General features: G+C 47.1%; 1 protein-coding gene across 3 annotated transcripts; it reads right to left on the reverse strand.

Moving 5' to 3' along the window:
• Window positions 1-176: 176 nt before the first annotated feature.
• CCDC167 (coiled-coil domain containing 167) lies at window positions 177-13,539 on the reverse strand. 3 transcript variants are annotated; one of them, XM_064446008.1, is made up of 4 exons: window positions 13,445-13,539; window positions 5,661-5,755; window positions 3,210-3,262; window positions 177-1,030 (listed from the first exon to the last, which is right to left on the reverse strand). In XM_064446008.1, exons 1-4 carry the CDS (start codon window positions 13,481-13,483, stop codon window positions 927-929), a joined length of 291 nt encoding a protein of 96 aa, XP_064302078.1. In that variant the 5' UTR covers window positions 13,484-13,539; the 3' UTR covers window positions 177-926. The 3 variants fall into 3 exon arrangements, with proteins under 3 accessions (XP_064302078.1, XP_064302077.1, XP_064302076.1); XM_064446007.1 differs by having other exon boundaries at window positions 13,339-13,462; XM_064446006.1 differs by lacking the exon at window positions 13,445-13,539 and adding an exon at window positions 9,481-9,594.
• Window positions 13,540-15,516: the final 1,977 nt, after the last annotated feature.

A 15,516-nucleotide genomic window follows, 5' to 3' on the forward strand; every position in this document is an offset into this window, starting at 1 on the left:
CACTCAAGCAGATCCCAGGTCACCAACTGTTGAGACCTTGCTGACTAGGGATGTTAAGTGCCTAACCAGTCTAGGCTTACTGTGGTGCAGTGTGTGCCAGCAGGGAGATGATAGGATGAGGATAAAGCAGTGTCTGAGGCATGTTACAAAAGAGGAAAAAAAAGAAAAACAAGACGTTAAAAGGTCAAATTATTTTATTTAAGCCCTGCAGAGGCACTTCCATCCCTGGGAGTTGATAGTAAATTCTCAAGTGTTGATTCTCAGAGGTGCAAAATGGCTACTAAGCTCTGATGCATGGGAGGGGTAGGTAGACCTTCTCAAAGCTCAAGCACCCAGATCTGAAGTTGGATGCAACCTGCGTGCAGAAAGATACGTTCCTCCTGTTTTTGTGCAGGTAGGATTCCTTTGGTCCTGTAAGTCAGCATGGAGGAGGAAACATCTTTATCTCACTTCTGGGAACAGGTGGAGCCTTTAGGTCACAATACCCAAGTTACCCTTTGATTCAAGGAGCTTGGTGTCCCTTCAGCTTATGGCTGAGTCACAGGAACCAAGAAGGTGCCATGTATTCCAACTGGGCTGAGCAGAGAGCACTTGTCTGCAACCACAGAGGTCCTCTTCAGAAGCAAGGATGTATTGCCTTCCTGCATCAGGCTTGATGGCCTTGACTGTGTTTTGGGTGAGACAGCACCACCTTGAGCTCTGCTTGACCTGACTTCCAACCACAAATGAGCTGTGATTTCTGGTTTGTCTCCCATCCCCCTCAGTTCTCAGAGAAAAAGCTTCCCTACAATGAGGCTTGGAGAGGATACACAAGAACAGCCATTTGAAATGTTGATTCTCACCCTTGGAGGAGGCACAGTGGTGAGGGGAGAAAGAGCTCCTTGCAGGACAGTCATTTGGTCAGCAGGGAGAACTCTTGAATGCAATCACATCATCCAGCAGGTGTAAATAAGAGCAATCAGCAACCCCATGGCCACAGCAAGGGCAGCATTCTTGCGATTTTCCTTATGAAGCACACTCAGTTCTTTCTCTGGGAAACAAACAGAAGGCTTGCCTGTGAATGTTTTGTGTTGCAGTTACATCTTTCAAAACCATCTTAAAAGCACACTGCTACCTTGGCCACAGGCAGCTCTTTTGGGATCAGTATGCAAAGCTGCCAATTATAAGAAGTGGTGAACAGGAAGTAAACTAGCAAGCACCCTTTCCTTTGTTAACTCTTATCCTGTGAATCTCAGTGGCTGTACTTGGGAGTGCTTCAGTGTCAGGCCAGTTCCAGTTTGCAAATGACCTTGCTCTAGGACCCTGCTAAGGACAGAACGGGTCATTAGAATAATTGCTTGTTCCCTAAGAGAATGAAGAAGACAGAGGGTAGAGAGCTATTTCTACTGTCTTGTAGATGTAACAGCCTGGTACCTTTTCCTAGTGCTTAAATATAACCGTGGCCATCTTTGAATGTTGCAGAATCTGGATTTCCTTGTGCCCCTGAAGGATGAGTCGGGAACAGGTCTGACCCTGGACACTCATTCTGTTGGGGTCTGCAGCTTTTTAAAGACAGGTCACTTTCTCTGGCCCTGGTTTACAAAAAAAAAAAAACAACACACAGGTGCAGAGAGAGGAAGTGGCTACCAAAAGTATGGAGTCCTACTGCTGTCCATTTCTGTTCTGTTCCCTTTACCAAAGATGAGAACCCTGTTCTCTCTAGTTCTGTTCCACAAGACTTTGCTAGATGGTATAGGCAAGAAGTCAAGCCTACAGCATTACACGTTGCATAGCCAAACAGCAATAATTATTTTGAAGGGCAAGGTTGGGTGCAGACTGTCTCCAGTGCCAGACTGCTCTTGCTCCTGAATGCAGCTGCAGTGACTGCACACGTTACTGCCTCTACAATGTGCACTAGCAGCCTCCAGCAGGAATGCCCTGGTGCTGCAGATCCCCAAACCCATGCTGGTATCAAGAGGCATTTTGCTGTTCTTTCTGCCTCCATTCTTCACCTAGTACATTCTCATGCAACCACAGAACAAGCTGCTTGAATCCACAAGGCTAGAGAGGAGGTGGTAGGGGCAGGAGGTCACATGACCCCAAGGACTGCTCTGCCAGCTTAAACAGATGGAGTAATGCCATTGTCAGCAACTGCAGTTCATGGCCTCAAGTGTGTCAGCTGGAATAAGCAGATTTAACCAGAGGCCATGGCAGTGATCTAGAAAGACTGCATGCACATTCACTGTCCTGTGCCAGGAGGAGCAGCCATCACCATTAGGTGAGGCTGTTGCTGCTGCCTGAGCAGCCTGTCAGGTTGTGCTGTTAACGCTAGCAGTGATGTCTGACTGCTGGTAAAAGGGTGGCAGTGATATGCAGTCTTCTGCTGTCTCCTGTGCGAGGCCCTTAGGGAACAGCTTTGAATCTGTTTAAAGTAACTGTTAGTGTTCTGGAAACAGTCCTTTAACGTGAGTTCAAATTACAGATTTGCTGGCCATACCCCAGCTTTCAACTCTCCAGGCCTAAAGAACACTTGTGGTTCTTTTCCCTCGTGTGAGCTCTGGTGCTTGCACTGCTGCAGAGTGCTGTCAAGCAGCTAACACACTGATCAACACCAGGAGCCTGAAGACATGCAACGCAGCATCCCTAGCAGAATGGAAGTGCTGTGAAATGTGCAGCAGCTCAGAGGGACTCTCATTTTAACCGTCTAAAGCATGACTTACAGCAACGACAGACCCTGGCTCTCTGGAATTGCAGGCAGCACATCAGTGTGAATCCCTATGCCTGTGTGCTGAACAGGCCCAGAAACTGATGCAGTGAGAACCTTCCCCACGGAAGGTATACTTTGCTACACTCCAGTTAGCACTTGCCAGCTTGTTTAGCAAGCCTCTATTAAAAAAGGGGGAGGAGGGGAAGAGGGGGAGATGTTTAGAGCCACCCTAAATCTGTTGGCTAAGAATATCTAAAGATTGGTAATTTGGGGAACGTGAAAGGGACATCTTTCCCCCCTCATTAGCTGATGATTATTTTTCTGCCTCTGATAGCACAGCTCAAGCAGGAAGATCCAGACTCCTGTTATAACATGCTGACTAGATTTCCCTCAGCCTAGCTCCCTTTTGTTGAAACTAAATTCAAAGGCAGAAGTCAGAGGTGCTAGGAGCTTGAAGACGAAGCTAAGCTGCAGCACTGATCCCATCCAGCCCAGAGGGACCATTTTTTAATGAAGCTCTTACCATACTTGTCAGCTTTGGTCATTAGTAAGTTTCTCTCTCTCTCCAGTGACTTTCTGTAATGAGAAGAGGAGTTCATTACCTGCAAGGCACAACACAGCCTGTTTCTTTGCTTATATGATGGAAGAGAGACTATCCCACTGCCAGGGATATGTGCTCACAGAATGAGCTCCTTGCCCTTCACTGTGAAGAGGTGACAGTTTAGAAACCCCCAGCTATGCAAGAGAAGAGATGCAGAAGTTTTAGGTTATTTTTTTCCTTCCCCCAAACTGCTTCATATCTCTCCTTTCAGGACAGTGTTGGTGTACACAAGCAGGCTAGAAAGGGGTCTATGTGTCAGAGCCCCCTCCTCTGTTGCCCCAGGTGGGTTAGGAAGTTCTGCCACAGCAATGGAATGGGGCAGGACCCTGCTCCTCCAGGATATCTGGCTTAGTGCTGGAATGCTAATTCTTTTCAACAACTGAAGCTGGGATCCCTTTGCCAGAGGTATCCAATTTACACAGATTGGTCAACTCAAGAAAACAAGCCGAATCCAAGCCCAGTAACCACCAGTTAAACAACCTGTTATTAGACTGGAGACTCAGGATAACAATAATAAAGAGTAAGTCAGGCCAACGCATCCCTTGTCTTAAACTGCAGATGATTAATTAATATACAGTTTAAAATATAAGTGCAAAACAAATTGCCTGAAAGCAGCAGCGTCTCCATTACAGCAGTGAGGACGTGGTCAGTCCTTTCAGACTGTATGCATATAAATAAACATGCACTAGCAATTATCTCCTGGTTTGGAGCAGACAGAGAAAGCAGTAAGTGTAACAGTTTGTTGTTCCCTTGGGGCAGAGCAAGAACCTGTAGGAGGAAAGAGATCTAAATCTATGTGTACAGCTAGTTAAGTAAGGGATGGCAAGAAAGCAAGCTACGTCAGGGCAGCAGGAGAGGAAAGGCCTCTTAAAGGCAACTGGGGAAAGGCAATGTGGCATGCAGCCAGGAGGAAGTGAGAAGACAGATTTACCAACATGACTGAGCTGCTACTTAGAAGCTTGCCTTGTGAAGACAGTCAAGGGAAGAGGCTTTGAGAATGATACATGAAGAAACCATGACAACTGAACTTCAAAATGGGTAAGCCGAGCTCTCCTTTGTGTAGTACTCACTGAATCAATAGTTTTGATCATCGTACCTTCCTCCGGGGTTTTTTGAATGGTCTGGATTAGGGCAACAGAATTTGTTTCCCTCTCCATACAAGTTGTAAGATTCATAAAAGGCTCAGAAATCCCTATTCCTAATTCTTTGCTCTAGGCCTTATATTTCAGGGAGAAATTATACAGATACATTCCATCCTGTTGAGTTACCACAACTGTAGGTTTGATGGTTGGCCACTTAAGTGCCACATAAAGAATATAGACAGTAAACATAAGAAGAATTTAGGAGTAGAAAAGGACTGTTGAGATGAGGAGCTAGAGAGATAAGGGACAGGAGGTGATGGGACCCTGTCTAAATATGTCCAAACCCCAGTACAGGCAAGGGAAGGGGGGGGAGAGAGAGAGATTAAAAAAAAAGGAAGAACAAAGAAGTTAAGCTGAGACTGGTAAGTATCAGCATGGAGACGTCACTGCTGCTAGGATCATTTCTTACTGGTTTCTATAGGAGATAGAGCAGACACCAGGACCAACAGGACCACTCCCTGGCCCTGTGACTGAGCTTCCTAGCCTTTTTTGCTAGGAGCAGAGGAGCAGTAGGATGCTGGTGAGTGGAAGAATATCCTCAGGCAGAGATATTGGAGAATCAGCTGGGAAATCTAGGATCTCTTGCTTCGCACTCTAGAGAAATAGCAGGTTCTGCCTGTGTCTGGTACAAAATCCAGGTCGAAGTCCTTGCTTGAGTCCCAGCTCTCGAAGCCTACAGTTGCCTCTTCTATGTCTGTGACAGATTTCAGGGGAATTGTCCCTCTTCCCTTTCCCAAGGAAAGCCAGTGTGTCACTGCATCCAGACACATTTGCCACAAAGGCACAGAGAGAGTAATTTCCCTCAGCCCCTTTTGCAGTTGCATCCCAGGTTTGGCCCTCAGTAGTAGCTGCTCCACATCTCCCCTGATTAAACTCAGGCAGCTTTGGTAAGGCAAGGCTCGAGTAACAGCGTGCAGTGAACCTTTGCCAGACTCACAAAGCTGTTTCCTAGCATGCCAGGAGCCAGCTCTCGAAATGAACTGGCAAGTCTCAGGCACTGCTTGGCTGGTTGTGGTGCAGAATGGAGAGTGAGGCTGTTGGCAAGATAAAGCTTTTTCAACGTACCACTGAATGTCTTACCCTGGCAAGTTCCCCAAGTAACCTCCAAGCTGGGGAAAGAGAGTCTTGTAATGGGAAACCATCCATTCCCATCCCTTCAAGAGCCCTTGCTCAGAATGACAGCTAGCTGAAGTACACAGCCACAGCTGTAAAAGGAGGTGGTTATCAATACCTTCCTTCAGGGCTGAGCTTCTCCCTGCGCAGTTTAAGATCCACCTCCTCCATGCTCTGTCTGCAACATGCCAGCTTCTCCTCCAGTCCATCAATCTGAAAAACACCACACCACTCACCGTCATTTCCTCTCCCAGCTAACATGGATCTGCCCGCACTCAGAAGGGGTGGCAGCTCAGCCACTTCACCTCCTTTCTCCCCAAACCAAGGGAGGAACAGCCCCAGCTCTGTATAGAGATCACTGCACAGAGAGCCCATTGCCTCCCAGATAAGCCTGTATTATACCCCAGGCAACTGTGACATTGTAATCCCAGACACAGCAAAGCCAACTCTAACATTCCCACGTGTGTGGCTGGCCAGCACCGTTTTGCTAAGATCTGACCCTGTTCCAGCCTGTTCTCATTTCTTTGCACGTGGCTCCACAAGCAAAGATGTGATCAAAGACATGTTCATGCAATTAAAAAAAGATAAAATGAGAGAGACTGGCCTTGGCCAAAGGCTGAGGGACAATGTCTTGATTTAGTGTTGTGAACTGATGCAGAAGTTCATGGGACATGACTAAAAACACCCTCAGCTCTCTGGTTGAGTGAAGAGGGAACAAAGGGAAAACACTGATTCCTACTGTCTCTTCTACCCAACTAAATCTTCAACAGCAACCTGCACAGTATGCTCAAAAGTGTTCACCACTGCATCCACACCTTTGACATGCACCAAGTTTTGGGAGCAACATGTTCCCATGCAGAAAAACACTGATCATCATGTGTCTCCTCATCAGGCTTCCTAACAGCCACCTCTGTCTTCCTGTGGAGGGGATAACTGTGGGTAAGTACAAGAGGGTTGATCTACTGGTGTGCAAATGGATTGCCCAGGAGGGAAGCCTACCATGGACAACAGTTCTCCTGGGAATCATTCCTCTTTTCTGCCTGGCAACCAGAGCACAGACATCTTTTGGAAAACTTTGTCTTTCAGGCTTGCTTCCAGCAGGGAAACAATAGGACTAATCAGATATGAACACAACATCTTAGCCTGAAAGAAAATAGTCTCAGTGCCCTGCGGTGGCAATGACCTCTCTTTTTAGCTACTTAGTGCTACACTCATGCTGTGTCTGGTTCTCCAAGCAAGGCCAAGGCTGGGTAGATGGCTGGCAGCATGGCCTCTCTGTGGTGGGAGCCTTCACAAACCAGAAGCTAAGAGGCAGCACGGTGCTGGATAAAGTACCGAGGCAGAATGAGACACTAGCTGCCTGGACATCAGCCTCAGTGGTGGCCCAGAGCACAAACACTCCCATAAAAAGTGATATGGGAAACAAAATCAAAGGTAGTGATCCCTAATTATTGCTGCTTTGGGCATGAGCTCCGTCCTGCACTCATTAGCAATCTCTCACCTTCTGCCCAGGAAAGGCAGGCAAGCATTAAAAATAAGCAGGATGGGAGAAGGGGCTTGATGTAAAGGGAAGAACAAGGCAGACTGCGAAAAGTGTAGCCAGTCAGCTGAATAGTCTCACTGCGAGGAGCACAGCAGAACTAGGGAGGGGAGGCACATATAACAAAGCTCAAATAAATCTTTCCATTTTACCAGATAGCAATTTTGAAGTCCCTCGTTATTAGGCAACTCTGCCAGGCCTGTTGATATGCCAAGCTCCCCAGAGGCACCTGCACAGCTTCCCCTCAGCCTAAGGGGAGCAACAAGGCCATCGCCTGATTCCAAACACAGGGAATGGCGTTTCTGTGTTTGGCAACGTTTGAGTTTGCCTGGACGGGGACATGGATATTTTTGAAGAATGCTAGCTGAAAATGCATTTGGTCAGGGCAAAGATAATTGTCCTCCTCTATACCCAGCTGTGCCAGTTAAGAATGGTAACTCCAGCTGCTCATCACTATCTGTCATCCACTACAGCTTAGTCAGTGAGATGCATTGGCCCAGTCTGCTCCAGGACCAACCAAGGGCTTCACCCAAGTCAGCTCTTGACCACGCTTATCATAGAATGTCCTGAGTTAGAAGGGACCCACAAGAATCATCAGGTCCAACTCCTGTCCCTGCACAGGACAGCCCCAAATTTACACCATGTCTCTGAGGGCGTTGTCCAAATGCTCCTAGAACATTGTCAAGCTTGGTGCCATGACTGCCTCCCTGGGGAGCCTGTTCCAGTGCTCCACCACCCTCTGGGTGAAGAACCTTTTCCTAATATCCAACCTAAACCTCCTCTGGCACATCTCCCTGCCGTTCCCTCGGGTCCTGTCATTGGTCACCCAAGAGAAGAGATCAGCACCTGCCCCTTCTCCTCCCCTTCTGAGGAAGCTGCAGACCATGATGAGGTCTCCCCTCAGTCTCCTCTTCTGGATGAATAAACCAAATGACTTTAGCCACTCCTCATACAGTCTCTCCTCTAAGCCCTTCACCAACTTAGTGGCCCTTATGAGCAAGTTTAAATTAATAGCAGAGTGCAGTAGAGTGGAGGTGGGGTGTCTGTCCAGTCCAATTTAAGAATGACCATCTCCCTCACCAGTTCCTACCATTTTACAAATGACTCTATCTCTGCTCCCTTATCTGTTGGAAACCCTCACATATACACGCAGCAAGAGGTACTTCAGCATGTGTTACCTGGCTCCTTCTTAGCCAGCAAGCTTATTACAGTGCACCATGCTTGCTCTGGAAACACATTTAAAAATCACGTTAAATAATAAAATTTAATGAGAGCTTTGGTTAGTGAGCTGCCAACCCCACCACTAAATTATCCATGTCATTGCACTTCCTATCCTCTCCTCCCGAGCTGTTCCTTTTGCTCGGTTTGCAGTTGCTCTCACTAGTTCTCTGCCCATACTTCCGTCATTTCATGAGACATAACAAGAGGATATTCTGCCCAACTCTGCCAATGCTTTTACTTTCTGCTGACTAAAAATCTCCAGATTCCACATAATACTTTGAAAGTTTCAAGTGGTTTTACTGCTTTTAAATCAAAACCAGAGTTTGGGTCCCCTGCTGGAGAGCAATAATTTGCTAATAAACCAAATGCCCTAGAACTGCACCATCAGCTTTGCTGAGCTGGGGCACAAGGGACAGAAAATAATAATAAAAAAAAAGGCCAGGAAGGAGGAACAGATCGCTGAATAAGCAAAATATTTTTCCTCCAGAATCTCACTATTTCTTTTCTTCAGTCTAGTCTGGGGCATTAGGGGTTGTAAGAAAGGACATCCCAAATGTTACACCATGCCTCAGTTTCCCTACTTATAGATCAGGGCAATACTATCTGCCTCCTGGAGGTGGCTCATTTACACAAAGAGCCTCAGACACCAACCCAAAGTATGGGCAGAGCACTATCTTAATATGTCAGTGCCACTGCCTCACTTAGGATTTGGGATCTGTTCCTGCAAGCTAGGAGTCTCTCAGCAGCCCAGCCACCCAAGTAACTCTTCACTCTAGGGCAAAGGAAAGAGAAGAATAGAAAATAAGCACAGGATGAAATGAGAGTAATGCCTGGCAATTACTGATTACTCTCTGGGCTGCTGAGGAAACTCCCAGTGGGGGCCGTAGCCTGTAAAGCCGTAGCACATGAAAACCTGTAGAGCTCTGGCATAATTCCCTGCAGCAGCTCTCCAGGAGAGCAGTCCTAGAAGCAGGTGCACACCTGAGCTGCAGATGGAAAGCTTTCCCTTCTACTAATACATGAGAAGGTTAGTTGGGGTATGTACAGAGGCCTACTGTAAGCCCACATGAAAAACCAAGAGCCAAGCTCACTTAGCTGAACCATTACTGCACTTCACACTGTCTTATCTTTTTAGTGGCAATCTCAGCACAGTGGCTTAGAAGTTGCAAAGACAAACCCTCACTCTTTCTGGCTCTCCTTTCCATGAAAAGGATCCTCTGGGACAGAGCTGGAGTGCAGCCTGCAGAACATTCACATGACAGGTCCTCAGGTTCATGTGGCCTGTAGCAGGGACATAGGACTTTACTTGCAGCAACATCTTTAAGTAGTGTCAGTTAAAATGGGCAAGTTAAACAGGTGCTTCACATCCAGGCAGCAGCTTGGGGTACAGAGCTGCCCTTCTGCTCCTCAGGAGCCACTCCAGAAAGTCAAGTACCAGCAGCTTTGGATGCACACAGGGACCTAAGACCACGTGCCTCCCTTGCTCCACAAGATATGACATGGCATTGGGCCTTTTGGGTTTTTTTAATTCTGGCAACACTCACTCCCAATCTGGAGACCTTTTTAAACCAGAGAGACCTGGAGCGGATTTCAATCCAAACTGACTTACATGCTTATTATAAATCTCATTTGTTGGGACCATCTTGGGCAGGGAGCCCGAAATGGTTCACATGAAGGCTGAGACAAAGGGAAAAGAGAAAAAGACACAGCTTTGCTTACAGAGTTGAGCTGGATCCCTTTTAATACATTTTGTAATGAATTAATAAAAGCTTTCTTTCCAGCAGAAAGGCTAAAAGCGCTTTTCAAGAACTGGCATCCACCCTCTGCTTTTATGAATACCCTAATTAAGATACTGGCAAAGAGCCATATCACACATACGTCTACATCCAACAGTGTTAGGTAATGAGGTTTTCATCTTCTGACCCTCATAAAACAGATCAAAGCCAACTGAAGAGGTAGAGACAAAAAAAAAAACCACACAACTTTCCCAAGCAGTCTTCTCATGCCTTGTCACCTGCTAGCACACTCGAGCCATTCTTTTCGCAGAAGAATTAGTGGTTCCTGCATCCACAAATTTGGCTGGATTATTAAAATCAGTCCAGCAGAGATGAGTTTTATTTAAATTCAAATGCTAACTTGCAGTTCATGGACACATTTCCATTTTCACCACGCTCTTGGAATCATTTTGCATGCTGGCAAATCATTTTGCAAATGCTGTGCCCACAGCATGCTTGGCAATATTTACCAGGCAAGCTACTACACAACAGAGGATGATCCACCAGCAAAGTCTAAGATAAATCCTGCAGATCAACCCTCTGTGTTGGTTAAGGAGAAAGGGCTGGATCCTACCTGCCTCTCCTCCTTGAGCCTTGCAGAGACTATCCAGTTAGTCAGCCCACCCTGCCTCAGCTCATGTCAGTGGCTTTGCAGGACAGCACACAGATGTGACCACACAACACCACTCTCAGCTTTTTGAAAAATCCTGTTAAGAACAGCTTTACTGAGTAAAGACTAGGTTAACCTTTTCCCTGTTCTTTATGCTCTTGCACAGACACTGATCAGCCACTGCCTTGTCAGAAACAGCAACACACGTAACAATAATTTTGCCAAATGCACACTCGACATTTTGCAGCTCAGGCACTGCCTGAGCGCAGGGCGTTCTCTTTGCATTTAATAGTCCCACTCTTTTGCTTCCACGAATTTTCTTCAGTTGTTGTCTGAGTCACAAGTATGTGTTCAAGGGTTACAACATCCTCTGGCAAGGAGCTTCACAACACAGCCACAGGTTATGGGAACAACCAACCCCTCCTGTTTGTTCTGAGCTTGTCAGCTGCTAGTTTCATTCGTTAGCCCTAATTTTGTATTGACAGTGAACAGTCATTCTTTGTTTAAAGTTACAAATAGCATTCAGATGATATAGACCTATACTGCGTCTTCTTGCAGTCATGTTTTCATGGTATGCTCAGTTGTTTTATAAATAGAAGTTTTCCACACTTGTCACTCTCCTAAGCTCACTCCATTTTCATCCTTGTCACTCTTTTAAGCTCATTCTATTTTCACTACTTTGCTACAAAATGGAACAGTCTTCCCAGTTTCATTTTCCTGATGCATTTTCTCATTCCCAAGGAAGTTCTATGCAGCTCAGCATTGTCAATAGGGCTGCCTGTTGAAAGACTGTATGAAAGGAAAAGTGGCATGAGTTTAAACAACCACAACATTATGGAGACACATATCAGTTTAAACCAGGTCATATCAATTACACCTGCAATTTGTAAGTGCAAGCTAATCTGATAAGTGTCCATACAGAAAATTGCATTCATTTAGCATCATGACTTCAGTTAAACAAGCATGACTCTACCTAGATTAGGCCTTTCAAAGCTAGCCACACTTCATGTCATATTAAGCCTTATTTGTAAAGTTTTCTTCACAATCATAACAGTTCAGAAGGTAATACTGAACTGAATAAAAGTTTGTATTATGAAATTAATATCTTAGTTGTCATTCATTCTGACACCTGAAACACCATCATCTCTTCCTCTGGTTTAAAGGATTTTGTTTTTTTCATCCCTAACTTCTGCTCAGTACCTCTCTCACCACTGCAAGGGGGAGGGATTTTATCTTTTAGTAGTATCTTTGCACTGAGAGGTTGTTTTCGTCTATAACACACCAAAGAAGAGTAATTCTACAATCCTTCCAAAAGTAGTGTGTTCTATCATGACAACTTGAAAAAAAAAAAAATCTAAAGCTACCACAAGTCCCCAGACATTTTACAAAAATTTTGTGGGCAGCTAAAATCAGTCCCTTTTCATTCTGTGACCAGCAGGTCCCTGATGGGCTCACCCTTTTTACCACCTCTCTTTTTGCAAGGTAGATTCTACCATCTCATCTCTCCCTGTCTGTTGCATCTCAAACGACAACCACCACAAATTCATTATTTCTACTCTCCCCACCAGTCTCACTGAAGAGAAGCTTGGACAGTCAGCACACTCCGCTCTCAACTCCCTTTGGTGGTTATATTTGGGTTAGAGTGCCCAGAAATGTCTATTTCTCTAATGAAAACCAAACTAGATGAAATAGACCAGAAGACTACTATAAACTTAACTCCCATTCATATGGCACAGCAGGACACTCACCCTTACATTACTGGCTGATGAAGCATATATGACAAGCCCCAACTCCCTTCCCTGGCCTTTCTACTCTATCTTGGTCTGTTGTGCATATGTTCATGTCAAAGACTTCAGGACAGAGAGGCGACCAGTGAGGTTCACTGGATTGATTCTGCCCCATTTTAGCCATTTGCCAGGAAGGTTCAGGCTTTTATTATCCCTAAAGTATCCACACCACCATTCTATGATTCTATGACTTGAACTACAGGCTCTCCACTGACTCCTCCAAGCCAGTCCAGACAGCACTGTTCAGTGCAGGACCTGGAATGAAGTGTGCTTCCGAGAGACCTCCACTAACATGCCCCACTTTGTTAATAGAAATATAAAGCTTAAACAAAGCTTACCAGCAGCCCTCGTGCCACTCAGGAAATTACAAAACACCCAAGCGCAACAAAAAAAAAAGGCAGCTTTATAAGAAAGGCATATTCTCAGAAACCAGTCTCTTCCCCTTCTTGCTGTGATTTACAGGCACCTCACATGCTGGTTTATCGCTGCTTTCCTCAAAAGCAGCAGCCTGTGCCCAGCACACTGCTGACCCTCACCACCACAGGCACACAAGCCAGGCTGTGCACAGATTTGCCAGTCAGTGCCAAGGGTTTGCCACTGCACCCTCCCACGGGCACACGCACTCACTGCCTCCCCCTGCACTGGCCCAAGGGCTCAGGAGCAAGGGCACCAAACACCATCTCTCAGTCAAAGGCCTGGGATGGAGGGCGGGGCGCCAAGCTTTCCGAGGGCCCGGCACAGGCCGTCCTGCCTCCGCTGCCATCGCACGTTAAGATGGCGGCCGGGCCCAGCACCAGCAGAGCACAGCCTGGTCCCTGCGGCGCGCCTGAGCCCCCGCTGCCCCGGCCCTCCCCGACACCCACCGCTCTCCAGGCAAACGCTGCTCCGGCGGTGGCGGCCACCTCGCCCCTGACAAGCCCGGCCATGCCCCGCACCATCACCATCGCCGCCGCCGCCAGCCCCCCTCACCTCCCGGGCCAGGCTCAGCCCCCCTCGCCTCCTGCCCATGGTCCCCGGCACCACTGCAGCCGCGCATGCGCAGGCGGCCGCTCTGCGACATCGCCCGAGCGCGGCCACGTCCGCGCGGCTGCCGCCATCTTTGTGAGGGGCTGCGCTGTGAGGCGGCCACCATCTTGGTGAGGGCGCTTCAGCCCGGCCCTCTTCGGTGGGGCAGCCGGGGGATGGCGGCGGCGGCGGTTCTGGCCGTGTGAGCGCGTTTTGCCACGGTTTGAAGACAGCCAACGATGTACGGCAGGGTGGCCAGCGGCAGCCTGAGCGGGGCCTGCTGCTCTGTGCCCCTCCCAGGCCTGCCTTGTCCTGCCCCTCCACCCCTCAGAGCGGCCGGGCGTGCCTTCTGGGCCTGTCAGAGGGCAAATCCGTACTGACCAGTTGGGTTTCCCCCAAGGGGAGCCAGCTCGACCCTGCTTCGAGCTCCTGCGCTGCTCAGGCCGCTCCAGCCCAGCTCTTGCATTGCGGGGGACCTGGGCTCACCTAGGAAGAAGGCGATCTCTCAGAAAAGCAAGGCACTGGCAGGGCTGCTGTTTTGCTGTATGTTACAACCACTGAGAACTTCAGGTTGTCTTTGGGGCTTACTTCCCAAACACTAGTTCTGTGCTAAAGCAGCTGCAGGAAAAAGCCAGCTGTTTGATCTACCAGGAGATAGCACTTCGTGTGTGTTAGCCAATTCATTGCAAGATGCTAATCACAGCGTTACATATGCATAGTAGCATTTGTCCTGACCCAAGAAAGCTTTTTAGAAACACTGCTATCTTGTATTTAAAAAAAAAAAAAGCAAAGAAACACCACTCAAGTGCATCTGTCTTCAGGGTAGGACAGGACTGTTACATGACAGAGAACAGCAGAGCTATTTGCTGACCAAAAAATGGAAGGCTGGGCAGCAGCAGCATTTATTAGACACACAGACTGAATTTTCATTTTGGCTAAATACCCTCTGCTGACTGAAATTTTGCTAGAATGCCAGGAATGCAGATGTCTGTCATAGAAGGAGTGATAATACTGATACCTAATTAGCGTGTTTCACTTTTCTTTCAAAAAGCCCCCTTACGTTTGTACTATGGGTGGTGGTGTGTGTTGGTAACAGCATCAGTCTAGAGAAAATGATGGATAGCTATACTTTTCTCTGCTTCCCAGTCTGGTACTTGACTTTTACAGAGCCTGCACTGCTGAACCCAAAGGAGCCAGAACTCCCACCTCCAAGGTGAGACACAGATAACTGCTTTCCAAGCAGAAGCAGCTCAGTCAGAAGGCAGTAAAGAAGCTGAATAAGACCCAGCCCGCAGCCCTGGGAAGGTACAACACCAGGGGGAGGGAGAAAATGAAGAAGCGGGAGAATGTTATTTTTTCCCCTCTTAGACAGAAGACTTGCGTAGTGAGTGTAAATACAATCTTAAAATGCATAGAGGTTTGAAGAAAACCCATCTGTTATGGTTTGCGATGGGATGAAATAGCCATCAGTTCAGCAGAAAGCATTTTCTCCTTTACAAAGGTGAGTATTGATTCAGGGGAGGACTGTCAGTTCTCACATACGCACTTCTCCACAGAGAGACATACATACACCATTTTGCGGGCAGATAAGTGTGACCTTCATTGTCACATCTTTTTGGAAGACAGAAAAGGGGACTGGTTCCTCCCTCACAAGCAAGCCAACATTCCTGCCATTGCAAGCAGCAGTTTTCAATTCACATATTAGTTCTCCTGGCCCTCCTGAATCCGTCAAGCTGATAACCTCGTTATGCCTGTCACCTGGTCTTGGGTCTCCTGGTTCTGCCCTCAGCTGGCACCCTCTCTTCAGCATTTCCTGTGCTACAACTTTGCTTCCTTTGTAATGTCATCCAGGTCATCTACATACTGATGCAAGAAAGCAAGCCTGTTCCTTTTCCTCAGCAAACTTATAATCTTTTCCTTCTTGAAACCTGAAGAACAAATCTGGAAGTTTTTCACATGCAAGTGCATCAGCTTCTGTATTTTAGAATATCCACAGACAGGAGTATGAATTTGAACTACTCCATATCAAGTGGCTG

Source organism: Phalacrocorax carbo, chromosome 3, assembly GCF_963921805.1.
Source record: "Phalacrocorax carbo chromosome 3, bPhaCar2.1, whole genome shotgun sequence".
Classification (NCBI taxonomy): Eukaryota; Metazoa; Chordata; class Aves; order Suliformes; family Phalacrocoracidae; genus Phalacrocorax; species Phalacrocorax carbo.

Excerpts from the sequence above, each read along its gene's own strand:
- CCDC167 (XM_064446006.1), bottom strand. The coding sequence starts at position 9,579 with ATGAACCTGAGGACCTGTCATGTGAATGTTCTGCAGGCTGCACTCCAG. Across the intron at positions 5,756-9,480 it reads GAGAGCCAGAAAGAGTGAGG|ATTGATGGACTGGAGGAGAA; the intron begins GTTTGTCTTTGC and ends GGTGTTTTTCAG. Across the intron at positions 1,031-3,209 it reads GACCAAAGCTGACAAGTATG|AGAAAGAACTGAGTGTGCTT; the intron begins GTAAGAGCTTCA and ends TTTGTTTCCCAG.